A 21,348-nucleotide genomic window follows, 5' to 3' on the forward strand; every position below is an offset into this window, starting at 1 on the left:
ACTTGAAGGGGGGGAAAGTGCACCTCACTAATTGAATAAACCAAAAAAACACTATTCATGAGCCTTTGGCTCTTTTTATATAGTTAAATAAATATGTCAGCTTACATAAATATTTAAAAGGAAAAAAAAAAAAACACAAACCGATAACCGAAAAAAAAAAAAAAATTAGGCACTGTAAAAATTAATGTTTTTTAATTTTATTTTATTGGAGGAAATTAATGTTAAAATATTGTGGACTTAGCATTTTTTTATTTGATCTAAGTCCACAACATTTATTGTGAAAATGTTGTGGACTAAATTACACTCTTATATTTTATTATTTTATTTCGACTTGTAAGAAATTGACATGTCAATAATTGTGAAAATATTGTGAAATTTATTGTGTCAGTATAACAATATATATACCAGTTTACATAAATATTTAAAAGAAAAAAAATAAAATAAAAACACAAACTGATTACTGGAGGAAGAAAAAAAAAATTAGGCACTGTAGCTATAGTGCAGTGACTCACGAAACCAAAATCACTGTAGCTACAGTGATTTTATATTCAGCCAAAACACATCGTTTGGCACTCCACAAACGGACAAAATAGAGGGACTCACCAAAATTGTACTATAGATGAACAGTGTTTTAATACCGGATGCACAGTGCCAAATTATTGTAGCGACATTGTGACTTTTATATATAAGATATTGATACAGATTTTTTTTTTTTTTAGTTTTTTTTTTGGAAAAGTTAAAATTTTAATTGGATAGAGCTCCCAATTAGAAGGGATTTTTTTTTTTTTTTTTGGTTTTTTATATATATGGAACTTGTTTAAATTGTTTTGCTGATTGTATTTGGACGGAATATGGGCAAAGGAATGTGTCAGAAGTTTTTTTTTTTTAGGTTCTTTATATCAAACTTCTCTTAATTAAATTAAATTTCAGGAAAGCCAAAATCTTAGGAGGGCAGGTAAGTAAATTTCAATACTAATAATTAAGATTCTTACTATCTATAATGGAAATTTTAAAAAGTCAGGGGGCCATGGCCCCCGCCCCTGATTGATATATTATCTACAAACATAAGAACCAAAAAAAAAAAGTTATCTACCAACATATTATAAAGATTAATTATGGTGTCTAAGACCAAAAGTACATTTCCATTATTGGACAAAACTCCACTTAATTATTACATAATTAAGTGGAGTTTTAATTTTTTGGATAAGTAGATAAAGTCTAGAGTACTACACGCCCCGAAAAACGTGGTTAATTTGGACTAGGATTAAACAGTTGTATCTAATAAGATATATTATCGGTTTAATTTCAATGAAATTGTACAATATACTTACTCTATTACTAGTAGGATAACATTTTTACCCACCGCCTTAAGCTTTCTATGTGTATATATAAGAAACCATAAACTCTTTAATTTAACTCATATCTCTTTCTTCATACTTTGCCTTCTTGTTTCTCGTCTTTCTTCTTCTTGATCTTTGCTATTCTCTTTTTCTTGTTGTTCGCTATGGGTGCTGCATGGACTGATCCCAACGATGGTGATCCTAAAAAGAATTACCCTGGAGAAATCACTTTCTATGTGTTGGTAACTTGCATTGTCGCTGCCATGGGGGGTTTGATTTTTGGTTACGATATTGTAGGGGTGTCAGATGGGTGAGTTTGGGGTGGGCATAATTAGGTTAGGTATATAAAACTCATTTACCCATTAAAACCCATTTAACTAATTGTTTCTAACCCAAACCTAACCCAACCCAATTATTATGGGTAAACCCCAACCCACCCAATTACCCAATTATCAAAATGCTCCTAAAGTGAAAATGACTAAAGTACTCTAAAATCTTCAAATATGACCAAAATATTTCAAAACTCGAAAATTACCAAAATACTCCCAAGATCTAAAAAATGACCAAAATACCCTCTCGAAACTTCAAAATTACCAAAATACCCCTCCCAAACCCAAAAAAATGACCAAAATACCCCCAAAACCCAAAAATGACCAAAATACTCCCGAAACCTTAAAATTACCAAAATACCCCCAAAACCTGAAAAATAACCAAAATACCCCTTGAAACCCAAAAATAACCAAAATACCCCCAAAACCTAAAAAATGACCAAAATACCCCCAAAACCTGAAAAATAACCAAAATACCCCTTGAAACCCAAAAATAACCAAAATACCCCCAAAACCTAAAAAATGACCAAAATACCCCCAAAACCCAAAAAATGACCAAATCAGTTATATAATTATAATGGAAGATTCACATTTCTCTTATTTTATTTATTTTGTTATATTTTTAGTTGTTTAGGTAGATGGACTAGGTATTTGGAAACTGAAAAAAGCAACATATACTGTAGAATTATTAACATTAATATAAACATAGTAGTCATCCATAAATTATTGATTATTTTATACCCCAAAAGAACGTACAAACTAAAAATATTGGCTTCACCTTGTCTAAATTATTCTAAGAGAATTCTATGCAAAATTCAAACTGCCAACAAGGTTAGCACTAATCAATTATCCATAATTATGTGCAGTCAACACCAACATATTTAAATTATTGGATAAATCCAATAACTAACAACCTTACATACAAATTGCAAATAGATATTGAAATGCTGCCGATGATAATTGTATTAGAATATATTCTTTGACATAAATAAATCAGAATTCTATTTAATGAGCGCATGAATTACATCTTATATTCTAGTACATATATTTTTCTCTATTTCTTTTTCTTTTCTTTTCTTTTCTTTCCTTTTTTTTTTTTTTTTTTTTTTGAAATACAAAATGTAATGAGATAAAAAATGAGCTTGCACAAGAACAAGCAGATAATAGGCCAATCACATTGTGATAAGCAATAGAAACATTTTAGCATTTCCTATCCTTTTCAATAAAGCCAATAGATAGTCTTTTATGACTAATAATCAATTATATCCAATCATCAGGGCCATCATCACTTGCATAAGACTTCACAAGACTATGAACTTTTGCAAAATCTGCTTCCTGGTCTTTAATAACTACTTCCTCATCCTCCTCAGGTTTTGCTGCCCCCTGCAGACACATCAAAGGATATCATTATTGTACATAAGGGTGCTGAGTAGTATTAGGAGTTGCGGGCATGGCATAACCAAAGAACGATGACACTTTGCTATAAAAGCATTATCCATAACCAAAACTAGCAAATAAGTATGATCATTTCATATTTAAACTTCAGATATCTAAAGAGTACACTAGCACCAGGTCTGTCACAAAGAGCATTTGTATCTTAGCAGAAGATAGAAGAAAAGATTACCAAAATGCTTACATTAGTTTCTAATAAATAGAAAGTAGAATGTTGCATAAGAGACAATACAATAAGCCAAATGATCTAAATATAGATTCAAAGACATTACTCAATTAATAAAATTACATACTGAGTATGTAATAAAATTACTTCAATACTCAAAGACAACAAGCTCAAATTTCCACAATAAAAGCCAAGTTAAACTCCGAAATTTCATCAGCAACCCAACTGTAAACAACTACACATTCCGCAACTCATTAACCACCAAACAACACATAACCAAATGAGCGAATAAGCGAATAAGCAAACTTATCCCACATATTCAAAGCAACCAAACAATAAACCAAAAAACCCAAATTTTAAAACTTTCTAAGCAAATCAAATAGAAAATTCCACCTTATCAAAGGCAACAGGAACAATCTTCAAGCTTTGGGACTCTTTATCAAATGCGCCAAGTGCATAACTACAATGGATTCACCAGAATAGTTAGACCCAACAAAATCCACATTAGACCCAGTTGGGTTACCACCATCTCAACCTGTGCAAGTAAAAAATGAGAGAGAGAGAGAGAGATTGTTCTCACCTAAGCAAAATACAGCAGCTGAGAGATGGGAGACTAAGAGAAAATCGAATGGAGGATGAGAAAATGAAGGAAACTGCGAAATCTGAATCAGCACGAACAAGATTAGTAATCAATTCGAAGAACCACAACAAACTTGCCAATTAAAACATGATTGGAGGCTGAGAAAATGAAGAAAAATTTGAAAACCCTAGTCTGAGGATTAAGGAGAGAGAGTCAAGAGGCAGAGAGGGGCTAAGTTTTTTTTTTTTTTTTTTTTTTATGTTTTTATTTATTTATTTATTTTATGTTAAGGGCTAGGTTGAATTTGGGTTTATTTTTTTTGGATTAAATGGGCCTTAATTTTTTTTAGTTAAAACCTAATAATTACTGGGTCTAATTGGGTTGATGCACATTTAACCCAAATAATAACTGGGTGGATTTGGGTTTAATTAAAGTGAATAGATTTTGGTAGGCAAGTGGGTTTGAGCTTATTTTGCCACCCCTATGATATTATTATCTCAGGTAAGCAAGCATTCAAGAACCACAATATAATATTATATGTTTCTTTTTTCCATTATCAATTCTTCTTTCACGTACGTTCCATGCGTTTATGTTTATGTGTTTAGTTTGATTATAACATATATGATTTTTTATACCTATATAGGTGATGTGACGTCCACAGCTCCCTTCTTGCAAAAGTGTTTCCCATCGATTTATCATAAAAAGGCCTTGGATAAGTCAACCAATCAGTACTGTAAATTTGAGTGTCACACTAACCATATTTACATCTTCTCTATACTTGGCTGTAGGGATGGCCATGGGTAGGGTATGGATCGGGTATATCCATACCCAACCCGAAAAGTTTACCCATGGATATCCGATTATCAATATCCGTTAATATCCATACCCAAATCTTACCCAAATATATTATCCATGAATATCCATACCCTACCCGAAACCCGAAACCCATTTAATTTTTATTTATTTATTTCAAAACTACTAGACCTTGGAGAATGAGGGGTCCACGATGACTTGGCAAAAAATGATGGCCGACACAGTGGCGTGAAGATCCATGGAATTTGATTTGAGGAAGAGTTGAATTGGGCTTAGAGCCCTTTAAAATGCAAATTTCTTGGCTTGGATAGGCTCAAATTTTTCTCTAAAAGAATCTTCGGATATGTTAAATTTTTGGTGCTATGCTTTGCTACCTCTCCGTGGGGGATGGGACTCTTTTAATATTTCGAGATTGAATTGGGCTTTTGCTAACTGGTAAACATGGATCTGGGCTTGCGGAAGATCCAAATTACAGCGTTGATCCAAGTTCTTTCTTAAATAGGTTAGACCCAAAAATAAAATTTTCAGGAAAATTACAGTGCATGTGTCCAAGAAGCACTAAAAAGATTTCCATCTTATTTGCTTTAGAACTCTGTGTGTGTTGTGGTTACGTTGAGGGGTCCATGATGACTTGTAAAATGGCTTCTGGATTTGTATTCGTGGGAATTTGATTTGAGGAAGTCTTAACCGTAAGTTTGGGAATTGAATATGCCTCAATTTCTCTCAAGAATCTTTCTACCCCTTGTCCTTACTGATGGGGCACTCCTTAGTCAGTGGAACATATTAATATTAGTCCTTTTTTATTTATTTTTTTTTATATGGGTCGGGTTTGGATAATATCCATACCCTACCCGAACAATTCGGGTAATATCCATACCCTACCCGGTTAAGCTCTACCCATTAAGAACCGGGTATTACCCGAAACATTTGGATCGGGTAGGGTTGGATATCCATTACCCAATGGGTATGGCCATCCCTACTTGGCTGCACTTGTGGCATCATTTGGTGCATCATGGGTGACCAAGAAGTTGGGTAGGAAAATATCCATGCTCATTGGTGGTTTGGTTTTCATGGCCGAAGCTATCATCAATGCTGCTGCTCTAAATATTACTATGCTTATCATTGGTCGAATTTTATTGGGTATTGGTGTAGGCTTTGCTAATCATGTAAATATAAAATCTCTTAATTATTTGCGTTTCTTGATTTTTTTTTCTCTCTCTTTTGCTTTTACTTTTAGTCTTTTACATGCAAGTTTTCATTTTTATCCTTCAAAGATCTTATTACGTAATTGGGACTAGCATTGGGTAATTTTTTTTATTATTATTAAAAACTAATATAGTAGGCTAGCTCAGTAATATATTCAAGCCACTAGCTTCGAAACATAATCCTAACCCTAATTCATGGGTTGCCTTAAGGTTGCATGAGTTTATCCTATTTTTTTTATTATTTCTTTTCATGGAAACATGGGTTTATCCTAAATTTATAAGGAAAGTACATAATAATAATAATAATAATAATTGATGGGATAGTGAAAATTAATCTCTTGTTCGTCCATATGGTTCGTCCATGGGCCATGAGCCAAATGTTCAAATAAATTGTCTATGAGCAAAAGAGTCGTCCATGGGCAAAGTACATGGATGATCACATAACACTTGAGAAATCCTCAGGTGTAGACTTATTCATGTGTGTAGAGGATTCGAGCCACAATCTTGGAGCAGTTACCAAACCCGAGTTCATCGCCACAAATTCCTCATAAGTACTTAACTTCCACCAGCAGTTGTAACTCCTATAGCCGTTAAGGAAGTTATGTCCGAACTCACTAATTTCCACGAATCTTGGGGAAGTTAGTAAGCTAATAACCGTTCCAAGGTTCTCTATATAAGGAACGGTCTAAATCAAACCAAGGTAAGTGTGCATTATGAGATTTTACTCCTAAAAAGTTGGAACTCTATTTTTGTGAGAAACTAACTTAGTCATCAAAGGGTTTTTGGCCGGTCCACCCCGATCCCCTTTGATAGTGTGTTCATCTTCGCAGGTCTTCACTACAACAAGTAGCCCCATTGAAGTCGGAACATTTAGCCTACTGATTCTGTGAAGTATCAATAATAATAATTATAATAATTGTAGGGGTAAGGGCCCAAAATCATATATTGGGCTCTGAGCTTCACCCAGGACAATTGACAAGTCCAAGAAGAGGTAAATAGTTGTTAAGGGATCCCCAGTTAATGTCTCATAAGCAGGGAATGAAAGGAAGATGATCCGAGGAGGAATACCTCATCGGATGTGACGAATGTAGCTCAGGTGTGTACTCTATCAATTAAAGGGACCCTCCAAAAGGCTCTAGCGATAGAAATGTGCCTTATAAACATACGAGAAAGAAGGAAATACAAAATATCTAAGGAAAAGCTGCTATCACCGCATTAAATGCATTGTAGCTACTTTTCTGACCACATTTATGTAGAAGACCTCTAAACAGTACTGTCTTGGTTACCACAACTCACAGAAGGCTAAAAAGGGTGTCTGATGGGAATGGCTCTAGAGTGATTATTATATACAGATTTAACCTCCTCGGACTGAAAGTTTATTGATATTAGCATTCTTTATTTGTGTTTAATCACCATGCAATTCAATACTAGCCGTTGTCTAACTCATTAGGACCTAGTTCTTTGATCCATTCTCTACAAATTCATTGTATTGGGCTCATTGGACCAAGACTCCACACATTTTGGGCTTGGGTCTCAAACTGTGACCCTACAATAATAATAATAATAATAATAATAATTCATAATGATCTTTCTTTTGATAATAAAACAATTAAACTTTTTGCTTGTTCCCATTTATTTTCTTGTTATTGTTATCTAATATCAATTTTTTATAATTTATTTATATTTTTAATTGTTTGGTTTTTATTACCAAAATGTAATATAAATAAATTTTTGTTCAGTGATATAATGAAGGCACTAGCTTGGAAAAATAATCCTAACCCTAATTCATGGGTTGGGTTACATGAGTTTATCCTAAATTTATAAGGGAAGTACATAATTCTTAAAATTATCAATTTATGACTTAAAAAAAATTCTTTTTAACTTTATCACTTACTCTATATATTAATTGATAGAATTACTCGAGCTTATTTTATTTCTTTCAAAACTGAACTTATATATATATATATATATATCATTAAATAACTTTGATATATTCAATTGTGTGTAGACTGTATCATTGTACCTCTCAGAGATGGCTCTATACAAACTTCGAGGTTCTCTTAACATTATCTTCCAACTGTATATTACAATAGGTATTTTGATAGCCAATGTTGTTAACTACCTCACACCGAAGATCAAAGGTGGCTATGGATGGCGTGCAAGTCTAGGTGGTGCAGCTGTTCCTGCCCTCTTCATTGTGCTCTCATCATTTTTCCTCCCCAACACTCCAAACTCAATGCTTGAGAAAAATGAACCTGAAAAAAGCCCAAGCAATACTCAAGCGAATTTGTGGTGTTTCTGATAAGGAAATTGAGTCTGAGTTCGAGGATCTTATGGTAGCAAGTGAAGCCTCTAAAGCTATGAAACACCCTTGGAGAAACATTCGGAATAGAAAGTATAGGCCTCAATTGATCATGTCTATGGCCATTCCATTTTTCCAACAATTTACTGGCATCTGTTAAATATAATTATTAATAACGCGATGTGTTATACTATGTTGTATATGTTAGAGTGGATGCGGAAAAAGAAGCATAGAATAGGAACACTGAGAACACGAGGGTTACGTGGTTTAGCCTTAACGGTCTACATCCACGGAGGAATTCCTTAAGGGCTACATCTTTATTGTCTAAAAGTGTAGTACAAAAACCTGTGTTACAATGAATCCTAACATAAGTATATATACTGAGCTTGGGCCTATTACATTGGGCTAATATATGTCTAATATATATCTCTAACACCCTCCCTCAAACTCAAGGTGAAAGCTCGATGAAGGCTTAAGATTGGATAAGCATGAGAAGATCACTTGAAGATGCACTGAAGAATGTCTTTGAATAAACCACAATGAATAATATGCCAATTGACCAATTTCAGAGCTTCAAATGAAGAAACAGAGTCCAAAATCAGAATCTACGTGAAAAATTGAGCAAAATAGGCATTTTCGAAAATTTTGACTTTTGGTCAAAGGTCAACGCAGAAAGTCAAAGTCAACTGTCAAGGTCAAAGTCAACGGATACATGGTCCAGGTCGGTTCTGGGTTTCTGAGTCAGGTCACGGATCAGGTAGCAGAGCCATTGACGTCATCCTATGACGTTTCGCTGACGTGGCCTAGGGCGTGCGTGGCATGCTGACGTGGAATGATGATGTCACCTGATGACATCAGCATGAGTTCTTCGGCGCGTGACAGTGTGTGGTGGTGAGACAAATACCCAGGCAGCATGTGTGGGCATGTGTGACGTCATATGATCACCAAATTCTTAGGTTAAGTAGATCGGGAGACGACAAGGCTGTCTTGACGACGCGTGTGGCTAAGATCCAAGCTAGGAGTCAAGAACCTTCGACGGCGCATGTGAGAGTTCCAGGAGCCATTGTCCATGAGTGGTGGCACGTGCACTGCCGTTGGAGGTTGGGTTCCTGGATTTTGGTCACGATATGCCATGGAGCACGTTTGTCTTGTTGGTTTCATCAGGCGAAGGCTTGATGTGCACAGATCTGATAGGGAGAGGCACAAATTGCTTGGGCTTAAGCATCTGGACACAGCAGTGATCCATGGCAACTGCAAGATGTCGTGGAGTCTAGATCCAAAAGACAAGCATTTGTGACTTCTGACGGTGGTGTGCACGTGAGAATTTTCTTTGCTTGCTAGAGATGTTTGTTTGATGCCAAGAACTAAGTTTGACTCTGATACCATGTTAAAAATAATATTATTATTAGCAATGCGATGTATTATACCATGTTGTGTATGTTAGAGTGGATGCGGAAAATGAAGCATAGAATAGGAACACCGAGAACACGAGGTTTACGTGGTTCAGCCTTAACGGCCTACATCCACAAATGAATCCATTAAGGATTACATCTTTATTGTATAAGAGTGTAGTACAAAAACCTGTATTACAATGAACCTTAACATGAGTATATATGGGCAACTAAACCCTAGACTACTAGTACAAGTAAAACTGTTCTTGAGCCTATTACATTGGGTTAATATATATCTAATATATATCTCCAACAGCATCAATGTTATCATGTTCTATGCTCCTCAACTTTTCAAAACAATTGGGTTTGGGGATAATGCTTCACTCTTATCCGCCCTCATCACTGGTGGAATCAATTGTTTTGCTACATTGGTCTCCATCTATGGTACTGATAGATGGGGTAGAAGATTTCTTTTCCTAGAGGGTGGAATTCAAATGCTCATATTTCAGGTAACACACGTCTTAACTATTTTTTTATGTGTATTCAATTTTATTCCTATATCAAAAGTTGCATCCATAAATTTTTATATAATGTAAATTACATTGCTCATGTCGTAGGTTTTGGTAACAATCTTCATTGGATGGAAATTTGGAGTAACAGGTCAAGTTATAGACTTGCCCAAGTGGTTTGCTGGCCTTATTGTGTTCTTCATATGTGCCTATGTTGCTGCTTTTGCGTGGTCATGGGGGCCATTGGGATGGTTAGTGCCAAGTGAGATTTTCCCACTAGAGATTCGATCGGCTGCACAGGGTATCACTGTTTCTGTGAACATGCTCTTCACATTCATTGTGGCCTAATTATTCCTTACCATGCTCTGTCACTTGAAGTTTGGCTTGTTCATCTTCTTTGCCTTTTTCGTGGTACTCATGACCCTCTTTGTATATTTCTTCTTGCCGGAAACAAAAAACATTCCCATTGAAGAAATGACACTTGTGTGGAAGGAGCATTGGTTTTGGAGGAGATTCATGCCTGAAGATCGCCCTCAAGTCTAAATTCCTTGTGCTAACATATATTTTTTATTGGTCTATTAATTACTTTGGTTTTTAATTTCGCTTTAGTATTACGCTGGAACCCCTTACTATAAATATTTGTTTTAATTTTACTTGGGCTTTATTTTTGCTTTTCATTTTCTAGACTTAGATAATGTGCATGTGGTATTGTTAATGACGTAATTCTAGTCTTCTATCATATTAATACGAGGTCCATAATTCTTCTTCCATATGACATGAAGGAAAAGTTATGTCTTCTACTGCATTAATTACAAATGAGCGATTGAACTTCATAGTGGTAAAACATACGTACACTCTCCATAACATTCTCGTGTTTTCTCCTAAGACCAAAAATCTTCCCCGTTGAATCTGCATTTTTGGTATTGCCAGTAGGCTGATTTTACTATAAAGTTCCACTTCTATTGACAACCCAGATAAGTGTTCTATTGACAACCCAGATAAGTGTATTATCTTGCCATTGTGAGGCTGCAATTTGAACTTTAAGAATGATTGTCTGAGATTCTTCGTCAAACAATTTTCCAATTTCTCCTTGTTCGGTTCACTTTTGTTGCTTCATCAGATTAGCTATTATAGTTGCCTGTGCTAGCTCCTTGCTTATTCTTTGATTTTGTTCTGGAATGGTCAATCCGGCATGTTTGTAACCTTCACGCCAAATCTAAGAAGTCAATATGTCTTCCCAATCCTGCATCTGTTCATTGTTTGTCCAATCTAAGGATTCTAACACAGATTTTATTTTGACCCGTTGCCTTTTTTTTTTTTTTTTTTTTTTTTTTTTTTTTTTGTATTAGACTTCCACCAATTACTCAAGATTAGTGGGAATTATAACCTATTTATTTGCATAAATACTATGCACAGTATCATAACTCCCTTACAATTACATTTATCAACACACTTTAATCCAACTAAATAATATAAATATAAATAAAATGTCCTTGTATAGTTGTATTTATCAATTAATATTATAATTCACTCAAATCAATCATTTATTTTTATCGGTGGTAATTGATAGAGCCGAGAAAAAGTAGTCATTTTTGTTAGTTCAAGTATCAATAATACAAAATTGAAAATATGATGTTCCATTTACAATAAGGGATAACAATGGGATGGAGGTGGCGGCATACCATGAATTCTTTAGCCCTATTCCACATGGTAGTTGCTCTCACGTCCCCACCTCATCACACCTTGTCCCCTGTTAACTCACCTCGATTCACCTTGCGTAAATTTAAATATTTATTAATTAGATTTGTAAATAATTGGTAGTAAAAATAATAACTTCAAACATTTTTCAATACAGTATTAAAATAATAAATGCTCAATTTGGAATTTGGGCTATCCTATCACTTTCAAAGTTTGAACGTGGAAGCCAACTGGAGCAGTCACGTGAAGCTGAACATGCACACTGTTCTAATTCTAATCCTAATCCTAATCCTAATCCTAATCCACTCACCGAAAAATTAATTAAAATATAATAAAGTTGAATAAAAAAGAAAAGCGCGCATACCCCGTTGCTTTTCCCTCAATACGTATAAATACCATCCTCACTGTTTAATCCCAAAAAAAAAAAGCCAAAAAAGTCTCAGAATTCACACAACACAAAACGCACACTTTTTCTCTTTGCCAAAGCGCAAACCAAACCTCACTTTCTCTCTCTCTCTGAAGCTTTCGGGAAATCGACCACAATGGCGAGGCCATCGCAGCAGGAGATCGACACGTTCGTCGCCATCACCGGCGCGTCTGAGTCAATCGCTCTTCGTAAACTGGAGGTGCATTTCCTCATCTCTCATTTTCGTCCTTGTATATCACTCACCTCACTCACTCACTTTGTATTTCTAGTGTTTCTTGTATCTTTTAGCTACTTTTTGCTCTAATTCTTGATTATCTTTCCTGATTATTAGTTTGTGAGAAATTTGATACATAATGTACTATGATTTAGAAATTCATGCTTAGTAATCAAGCTTAGGGACTCTGTTTCGTACATGAATTGAAATAGTTAGTGTGCTTTGTGTGTGAACGTGTTTGAATTCAATTATTAGTCTGTTTTGTTGAACATTAATCACCATAAGTAATTGTACATGTGTAGTTTAAGGACATAATCACAGAATGCTACATCAGATACTAAAATTGCACCACAAAAAGTAGCTTAAACTCGGCTATGAGGTCGGGAATTTGAGCCCCTGGGGTTTTTTGGAATGATTCTTTTGATAAAATTTGTTATTATTTTGATGTTATATTAAATATTGAAAGAAGAAACAAAAAATGTACAATGTGCATCTTTTTAAGGTAAGATAAGTTCCTTGCTATATGCGATTTCTGTGCATTTCGTGAATTGTTTGACATATTTTGGTTGGTAAACAGGAGCATGGAGGCAATCTCAATGAAGCTGTAAATGCACATTATGGTGATGTGGGTAGACACATGTATGGAATATCAGTTTAATTTTCACTTTTTTTTTTTTTTTAAATAAAAAATTTTAATTAATTTCCTTTTAGTCCTCTATCAGTTTTTGAGTTAATTATTGTTTTAAACTACCAATAAGTTAAGTAATTCTTGTTTTACTTTTGTCCTTCCTTGTCTAGTACAAATCAAGCAGCTGCTACTTCCCAGCCATATAATTTCCCGAACATGAATGGTCCGGTTCAAGCCGGACCACATGGGATTTTACCATTATTATCTGCTGCTAGAAGTTTCAGGCCTTCATTACTGCTTGACGCCAATTACCGGAGAGATCTCTATAATTCAATTGGTGCTTCTGCTTTCGGTACTCGTGGGTCATATGTTTCACATCCAGGGGAGGTCAGGGAGTCTCCACAACACTTGAATAGTAGGAATGAGCAGCCTCATCATTCAGGACTAAGGCAGACGGAGTATGATACTGGAACTTCATTACCTCATGGTCCGGGAACCGATGAAAATGTAGAGGAAGAAATGATTCGAGCTGCTATTGAGGCTTCAAAGCAGGAGGCTGAAAGGAATTATCTGAATCAGCTACGTAGTGCTTCAAATGTATGCTATGGCTAATTTTACTGCCTTGGCCTGTAATTTTTTGAATTGTTTTCTTTAAGTTCTTTTTATCAACATACTTGTGCAGGATTCTTCTGGTATTGGGCTACTGCATAACCAACATCACCCAGAAGACGATGATATTTCTCGTGCAATTTCATTGTCCTTGAAGGTATTTATTTTTGGATCTTGTATTTTAGTATGCTATTCATGCTTTCCCTATGTTGATTCTTGGTTCCCCCTGACATGAATTGAGTTCAGACAGCAGAGCAAGAGATAGCAATTCGTGAGCAGCAAGTAAAAAATGAAGATCAAGGAGCTGGATCTTCTGATTTGATTGGTAGAAATGAGAAAGCTAAGAAAAGTAAATGGAAGGTGTGTTCCTCTATAGCTGGCTACATTTGTCTATCACAAATACACACAAAAAACACTTGTGTTACTTTTCATCAAAATGCATTATTGAGATGCCATTTGAGTATATAAGCAGCATCTAGTGGGAAATGCAAGCATACTTCCAGGCTTCATTTTTAGTGCACTAGAAACTAATTGTCTGGATATTGTGGCAAAAAAAAAAAAAGTTGTATGCAATACACAAAACTCACTTTTTTGCGGGGTCTGTGAGGTGATTAGTAGGCAGCGTGACCCCCATTTTTATTTTTGGACAGAGAGGGGGCCTGCGCCTTGAGAACACAGTGCTCAAGATCTTTGATGGAAGGTCTTTTTGGCTCAATTTTTTAAAAATTTATTTTAAAGCATATCACTTTGTTTCCGCTCTTCTTAGGCTAAGCTCAGATGCAGATTTGTGGAGCTAATTATTCCTTCCTGCATTTTACTAGTCCACAGAGAAAGAAGAAATTAAATTAATAATAAAATGAAAGTTACCAAAATTATATAATAAAATTTTTTGTTCTCCTGCCTCTTGAAGGCTTGGATGTCATTCTTCTAACTGAGAAAATTTTTTTAGTTGAAGCGAGGAAGTTCATCGCACAAAGATGGAGCTGAAAATAGGAAACAACACAGCACAGACAAGGTATTGTTTGTTTGTTGATAGCAATTTTGAATCAGCTCATGCAAATAATAAATGAAAAAAGTAACAGTAACAACTGCTTCACTAAATTATATGTTTGCATCTTTTTGCAAAGTGGGGAGGCATTTCTTTGGAAGAGCTTGATGATGCAGCTATGATTGAAGCTGCACTTTTTGGAAAAATTCCTGAAGGGACTTCGAATCACTATCAGCATGCACCTAATATGCAAAGTGGTCAAGATAGAAGCTCCAGTTCTCATTCTGTACCTCATCCTCCATCACCCTTTCTAACAGAACAGCAATCTCTAAGAGAACAACAGGTTCTAACTAACTTCTTGCAATCAGTGTGATGATAACATTCTGTATGATATGATTGTTCAATTTTTCCGTGCAATATGAATATCCTGCATCTTTCTTTCTAGGAGACTGAAACTCATCAATTAAGGGAAGACAAATTCTGCAACAAATTGCTTGAGGGAGAGTTAGTATCAAATTTCTGTTGGGTTTTGGTGTTCTTGCAGATGCCTAGTGTTTGCTGAAGATTCATTGACATTTTTTGGCATGTTTCTTTTTTATCATATCAATATAGTCAACAGGGTTTGTTTAAGATGTAGTTAAATTCTTTTGTAATTAAATAGTGCATGAGATACAAGGGCAGAATATAAGTTTTGAGTGCTTCATCTGTTTACAACAGTTTTACATGCTTAAAGACATATATATATATATATTATCCCCACCTTTTTTTTCTTAAGTGTATGTTATATTGCCTGGGTTTGAGGTTAAGAAATAATCCAGAATGAAGTGGAATTATTGATGTGAAAAGTCTGAGGTTTTGAATTTTCCAAAAGTAATGAAACATTTTTCCTGGTGAGAGAGTGATTGTTGCCAGCCGTAGGTATATGTCTTAAATTGTAAGAAATAAATGCGTGGTTATGTATATTTTCTTGTATAGAGAGGGAACTCCCATTATGATTTGTTTAGTGGTAGCTAGGCTGTTCATATCTCTCTCTCTTTTTGATGACAGGAACTGGAGAGAATACTAGCTGCAAAAGAAGCTTCACTTTCAAAGGAACCAGCAAAAGATAATGAGAATGCAGTAACTCTCCTTGTTCGGATGCCAGATGGTAGTCGCCCTGGTCGTCGCTTTCTCAAGTCTGACAAGCTTCAGGTAAAAATATTTAAAGATAAAAAAGAGTATGTGCATTTTCTGTCCCAAGAAAAAAAAAATTTGTTGGCTTAACTGACCATGGATTTGTTCCTTTTTAGCTTCTTTTCAACTTCATAGATGTCAGTAGAGTGGTGAAACCAGGCACTTATAAAGTGGTAAGTGGTTCCCCATTTCCTCTAGATTTCTGATTTCCTTCTGTGAACTGTTAAGTTTCTCATTAGGTTGGCATGCTGCTTACCTTTCTGAGTGAGAGAAAACTGTGAAAATTCAATCATCATTGCTTTAAACTCAAAGTGCAGGCTTCTGGCAATACAGTTTCAGTAAATGGTTTGCATATGCTCGGTTTTGGAACTATAGTATGTAAAGGATAACAATTGAAGTTGAATTTAATTCATTTGTCACTGTCAATTTTATTTAATAATGATTTAAACATGTGAATCCACACATAATTTATTTCCAATTTTTTAAGAGTGCTTTCTTATCTATAGTTTATTTTAATTCAAAAAAAAAAAATATATATATATATATATTTTTTTTTTAAATCCTCAACTACTAAGACTTTGGTGGTTTTGACTCTAGTCATCCTTCTTGGGGGGAAGGAGGGGGGTGGGGTGGGAGAGGAGAATATTCTTAAAAGAACCTGGAGTTGATTTCTTCGAAAAGTAGTGTAGTAATTCTTTTAAGACCGAAAGATACCTGCTTTGAAACATGTGTTGTGTAATAGTGTTTAAAGGCTGAAAAAATGTGTGGTAGTTTTTGGACTTGAAAGATACCTGTATGTGTGAGTTAAGAGTTTGTTATTGTGCTAGTATAAGAGCATCGAGTGTATTGGGTTTTTGGACTTTTGTGTGATTTGTCAGGTTTCTGAGTTGGCATTAAAAGTTTGTTTCTGGTGCAATGAGATTTGGGTTTATGAGTGTGTTTGTGCTTGTTAAGGTTTTTGAGTGATTGTATGGTTTATGAGAGTTAGTCATGTGGTTGTAAATTTGTAATCCATCTCATTGAGAATCAATTTTAGTTGGTGTTGTTCGTATTTGTAGATATGGAGTAGGTCAAACAACTTTTTACACTTTTGTATCTTGTGTGGATATTTTTATTTGTTGTTCATGTCAATGCATTTCTGTTGGTCCAAACCGCTATTAGAGCTAATGTTGTCACAGCAGTAACAAATATTGGAAATTTGGGGTAATGGGCAAATTATAACAGAAAATCTTGATCCCAATGCAATCATCTTGTATGTGAGAGGATGCCTTTTTTAAGCTTATTGGGACTGAGGTGTTTACTTTCAATATACGCAAATCTCAATATTTAATCTATGGTTTTATGTGATGCTGTTGAAATTCTGAATCCTTTCATAAAGTGGGCTAAAATTGTTAGTTTTTTCCTTTAATATGGTTTCCAGGTAGATCTATATTTCATTCAAGCTTTTTTTTTTTTTTTTTTTTTTCCAAGTATTTAATGCTAGAGTGATTTGTAGCTATTTTAGGATTCGTATATTTTTTCTTTCTTTTAAGCCATAATTGCCAACTAAACTATTATATTTAGCTGTTTCTAATATGTATAGAGTGGTAGAGAAGTTGGAAAGTATATTTCAATGAAAAAGAAAGCAACAGGAATTGATTGGAATGTGTAATGTGGAGGGAGTTGATAGAATTACCGACTCTTGTTGTTTTGTTTCCATGATGAACAGGTGAGGCCATACCCCCTGCGTACTTTCAGCATTAGTGACTGTTCATTGACTTTGAGTGAACTAGGCCTGACCAGCAAACAAGAAGCATTGTTCCTGGAGTTGATTTAACATTGCTGCTCTTCTGTACTGAAAACTTACCAATTAGAATATCATGTTCAACTCAGACTGTACACTGTACTTGTTTGTGACTTGTAAAAAGTTTGGCTAAGAGTACTAGAAATCTGAGACGGGCTGCCCTGCAGAAATTTGCTGGCAATGAATTGGAAACTAAATTGATGGGATTGGTTACATTGCCTTTCGCAATATCAGTGGCAGTTAGTATATGCAATCAATGATTGATTCTGTTGTTTAGTCTATGGTATGTTAATTTATTACCTTGTTGGTAGAATAAAAGGCATATAAGAACAAAAAAAGTGGAGTTCGATAGTGTCTAGCAATGTGTCCAGAAATATTGCCAATGATCAGGACAAGCCATGAACTTGGCTTTGCTCCAAGGAATGTGAGTAATGGCATGGTGAACAAGCTTTTGTCAAAGGTCTGGTTTCAAGAGACTTGGTTCCAATTTGAAATATCTTGGGTCTCCTCTATTCTTAAAACAAAACGTAAAGGATTTTTAGTTTTTCAACCAAAAACTGGAAAGCAAGCCAAGTGGTTAAGCCAATAAGTGTCTTTCCTAAGATGGCCGTGTCACTATGATTAAGTCAAGTCATAGCCTCAAGCTATTTCCCTCTACCTTCAAAGATATCATCTCTGCATTGTTGGCAAAAATCAGTTGGATGATTGCTGTCAATGAAGGTATACTATGTACCAAAAATCCTCAAGGCCGAATATGGCTCTTTTGAATACTGGCTAAGAGGAAGGGAGTTGAAGAATTCCATATGGGTTTGGAGAAAGTTATTAATTTGCGTAGGTGCTTTGTAGTTGGAGATGGTAAAACTGCAAAAGTGAACCACTGTTATTTCCTTAATTGATTAGTCTTTTTCTTATTACTTCTACTAATGTTATTTTGGGTCTTTCTCTGTCTTTTTGTAATTCTCTCAATTTGAATAAACTCATTCTTTTTTATTGGTGCATTAATCATTCTCTTCTAAGCATGACCAAACAATCTCAAACGACTCTTTCTCATCTATTGATATCTTTTTTTTCATCAAAAGAGAATCTTTTAAAGGAGTTTTTTATTTTAAATTTTTTTAGAGGTGGGATTGCTAGTTTTTTTTATCACTTGAACCCTACCAATAAATTGATTACAATTTACATATTTGAGACTAACGCTCTAGTTTCATTAAAACTAAGTTTCTAACTTCCAAAATAAATCATATTAATAAATTTAAATTGAGTTCTTTATTCAAAATAAATCAAACTATCTATTTAAAATAAAATCAACGTAACAAGTTTTTAAAAAATATTAATACAATGCATTAAACCAGGTTATTTGCGTAACCTAGATCGGCCCAGCCCAAGATTCAGTGTGCAGAAAAGGTTCAATTAAACATAAAAGTTTATTTTGTTTTTTTGGGATCATCGTTGGGGTTCGGTAAGGAATCAACCAAAACAGAGTTACAAGTACCTAATCAGATTTACCCGATGAGTTTTATGAAAAAAAGTTACTGAGTTTCAAAACGAAGTTTGGAAAAGACCAATCGTGTACGTATCAAACTTATATGTTGACAGAGCCATAGCGAGATGGAATTCCTTTGTCCAATCAATAATCACTTGCATAAAAGACGCTTCTAGTTCTAATCAACAGTTTGGTGCAACTATTTCTTTAGTTGAATCCTTGTTTGTTTCATTCCAATAGTCGTATAGAAAGTAGAAACTAATCTCCAGGAATACATAAAACAAGTGTGATAGTAGGAAGTGGGAGCCCAGACAAATCCAAATTAATACAACTAAGAACAAATACAACAAAGTCTGCCAACACTTTAACTATGACCCGTTGGGCCAAACCATCAGCACTCTAGTTTGCTTCCCTAAATGAATAATTTTCTTGCAGCAAAAGCCGTGAAAGAGAGACTTGCAATCATCAATAAGTGAAAACAACACTAGGTTAACTTCAGCGGAATTATTCAAGAATGAAACCACAATAAGATTATCCAATTTAGCAATCAACCTCATGAATCCGAGCTAATTGGAGGCCATCATTAAGTGTACATAACATAGCTGCTATACTAAAATTTCTACTAATCTTCTAATAAAACCACAAACCCATTGGCCAAAATGATCCCAAATAAGACCCCATATGCATAATCAGGATTCCCCAAATTGAACCATTCGTATTTAGCTTAACTCAATCATCATCCGGATGTTGTCACCTCATTTCCACAATGGTGATGGATTGTCTAGATTTACTTTAATTAACTTAACTTAATCATCATCTGGATGTTGTCACCTCATTTTCACAATGGTGATGGATTGTCTAGATTTACTTCAGCGGGCAAAAAATTCCCCTACTTCATAAACACAAGGAGTGGGAGAGAAATTTTCTTGAGTACCAACTAAATTAATCAACAATATTGTGACTTAAAAATTAAATCATATATAGATTTTGTAATCAGATGTCTATAGGTCAGCCTAAACCTAGAATAGCTAGGTTTGGTAAATTTACTAAAAACATCATATAAGTAAATTTACTTTAGTTAATGGTTCAACAAATTTGCTTAGTGAACCTAACCATCCATGGCTGATCATTGACTACTTTCCGTAACATAAAGGATATCTTCGAATTTGGTTTCAATTTTACTTTCATGACTTAGATACACGCCACATTAATCAACAAATCAACTAAAAAGTCCTTGGGTTTATAAAGCTAAGGCTCTCCTATATTTTGGCTTAAGGTGGTCGCCCTACTCGCCAAGGTTCTAACGAGCACCTCGCATTTGAATGTTTCTTTTGCTGCTTTTACGTGTTTGACCTTTTGACATTTGATTTTTTGAGTAAATTATCTATGGGATTTTTCTCCTCTGTCTATGTGTGTGTTTAATTGTGTAATATATGTGTTCCAATTTTGGTATTATTCAATTCTAATATAGGCGTTGCATTATATTAATCTTATAGGAGTCTAATACTGATAATCTTGAATGCCATTTGATTTTTTGGTGTTTGTTAGTCTATTGGTTAAATATTTTCTTGTTTTTAGCTTCTATTGAGACATATACAGATTGCAAACATGTTTTTTTTTTTTTTTTTTTTTTTTTTTTTCAATTTATACTTCTTTCTTTTCTTTTCTTTTCTTTTCTTTTTTTCAATTTATACTTCTTCTTTTTTTTTCAATTGTATAGGGTGGAGGTCAATGAAGTGGTTGTGAAGCATGCATGGATATCACTTTTTGAAGGGAATTTTTCTTACAAGTTGTGTATATATTTGTGTATATTTACTTTTGAAACTATGTGTTTGATCGTAAAGTAAACAAGTTATGTATATATTTGTGTTCTTGGACATATCAATTTGATGGAGTACTTGACTTTTGTATTTATTTAATTTGTATCTTTAAATTGTAGTTCCTAAATATAATGTTTTATATTATCTTATAATGTGTATATTGCAAGATAAGGTAACAGACAAATTATTTAATATAATAATAAAAAAATAAAAAAGACACTCAACCTATTGCAACAAGGTTTTTTGTTGTAACAAGCTATATATGACATTTTTCACAAAACCTTTGAAGCAATAAGCTATTGCCACAAAGTTATTTGTTGTAATAAAGAAGTTATTGCATCAACTTGTTTGTTGCAATATTTAGGATTTATTGCAATGAGATTTTTTTTGTTGTATAAATTAACCTATTGCCTAAGAGTTTATTACAACAGTTTGCAA

General features: G+C 34.4%; 2 protein-coding genes, 1 long non-coding RNA gene and 2 pseudogenes across 4 annotated transcripts; 4 read left to right on the top strand and 1 right to left on the bottom strand.

Annotated features, from left to right (window-relative positions):
- The window catches only part of LOC126696472 (sugar carrier protein C-like), a 49,858-nt pseudogene extending 41,511 nt beyond the window's left edge, over positions 1-8,347 (top strand).
- On the top strand, positions 1,467-8,335 carry LOC126696998 (sugar carrier protein C-like; annotated as a pseudogene).
- On the bottom strand, positions 2,585-4,109 carry LOC126697001 (uncharacterized). Its single transcript, XR_007646125.1, has 3 exons — positions 3,868-4,109; positions 3,681-3,747; positions 2,585-3,052 (listed from the first exon to the last, which is right to left on the bottom strand). It is a non-coding gene; the product is annotated as an uncharacterized LOC126697001 (long non-coding RNA).
- A 139-nt stretch (positions 8,348-8,486) lies between the features above and the next one.
- On the top strand, positions 8,487-10,740 carry LOC126696999 (sugar carrier protein C-like). The gene is made up of 2 exons (XM_050393789.1): positions 8,487-10,087; positions 10,196-10,740. The coding sequence occupies exons 1-2, from the start codon at positions 9,779-9,781 to the stop codon at positions 10,433-10,435; spliced, it is 549 nt and encodes a 182-aa protein (XP_050249746.1). The 5' UTR covers positions 8,487-9,778; the 3' UTR covers positions 10,436-10,740.
- A 1,454-nt stretch (positions 10,741-12,194) lies between these two features.
- LOC126697003 (plant UBX domain-containing protein 9-like) lies at positions 12,195-17,883 on the top strand. 2 transcript variants are annotated; one of them, XM_050393790.1, is made up of 10 exons: positions 12,197-12,411; positions 13,004-13,065; positions 13,225-13,651; positions 13,737-13,820; positions 13,910-14,023; positions 14,613-14,678; positions 14,791-14,994; positions 15,699-15,842; positions 15,941-15,997; positions 17,533-17,883. In XM_050393790.1, the coding sequence occupies exons 1-10, from the start codon at positions 12,328-12,330 to the stop codon at positions 17,638-17,640; spliced, it is 1,350 nt and encodes a 449-aa protein (XP_050249747.1). In that variant the 5' UTR covers positions 12,197-12,327; the 3' UTR covers positions 17,641-17,883. The 2 variants fall into 2 exon arrangements, with proteins under 2 accessions (XP_050249748.1, XP_050249747.1); XM_050393791.1 differs by lacking the exons at positions 15,941-15,997; positions 17,533-17,883 and having other exon boundaries at positions 12,195-12,411; positions 15,097-15,777.
- Positions 17,884-21,348: the final 3,465 nt, after the last annotated feature.

This window comes from Quercus robur, chromosome 8, assembly GCF_932294415.1.
Source record: "Quercus robur chromosome 8, dhQueRobu3.1, whole genome shotgun sequence".
In the NCBI taxonomy this organism is placed as follows: Eukaryota; Viridiplantae; Streptophyta; class Magnoliopsida; order Fagales; family Fagaceae; genus Quercus; species Quercus robur.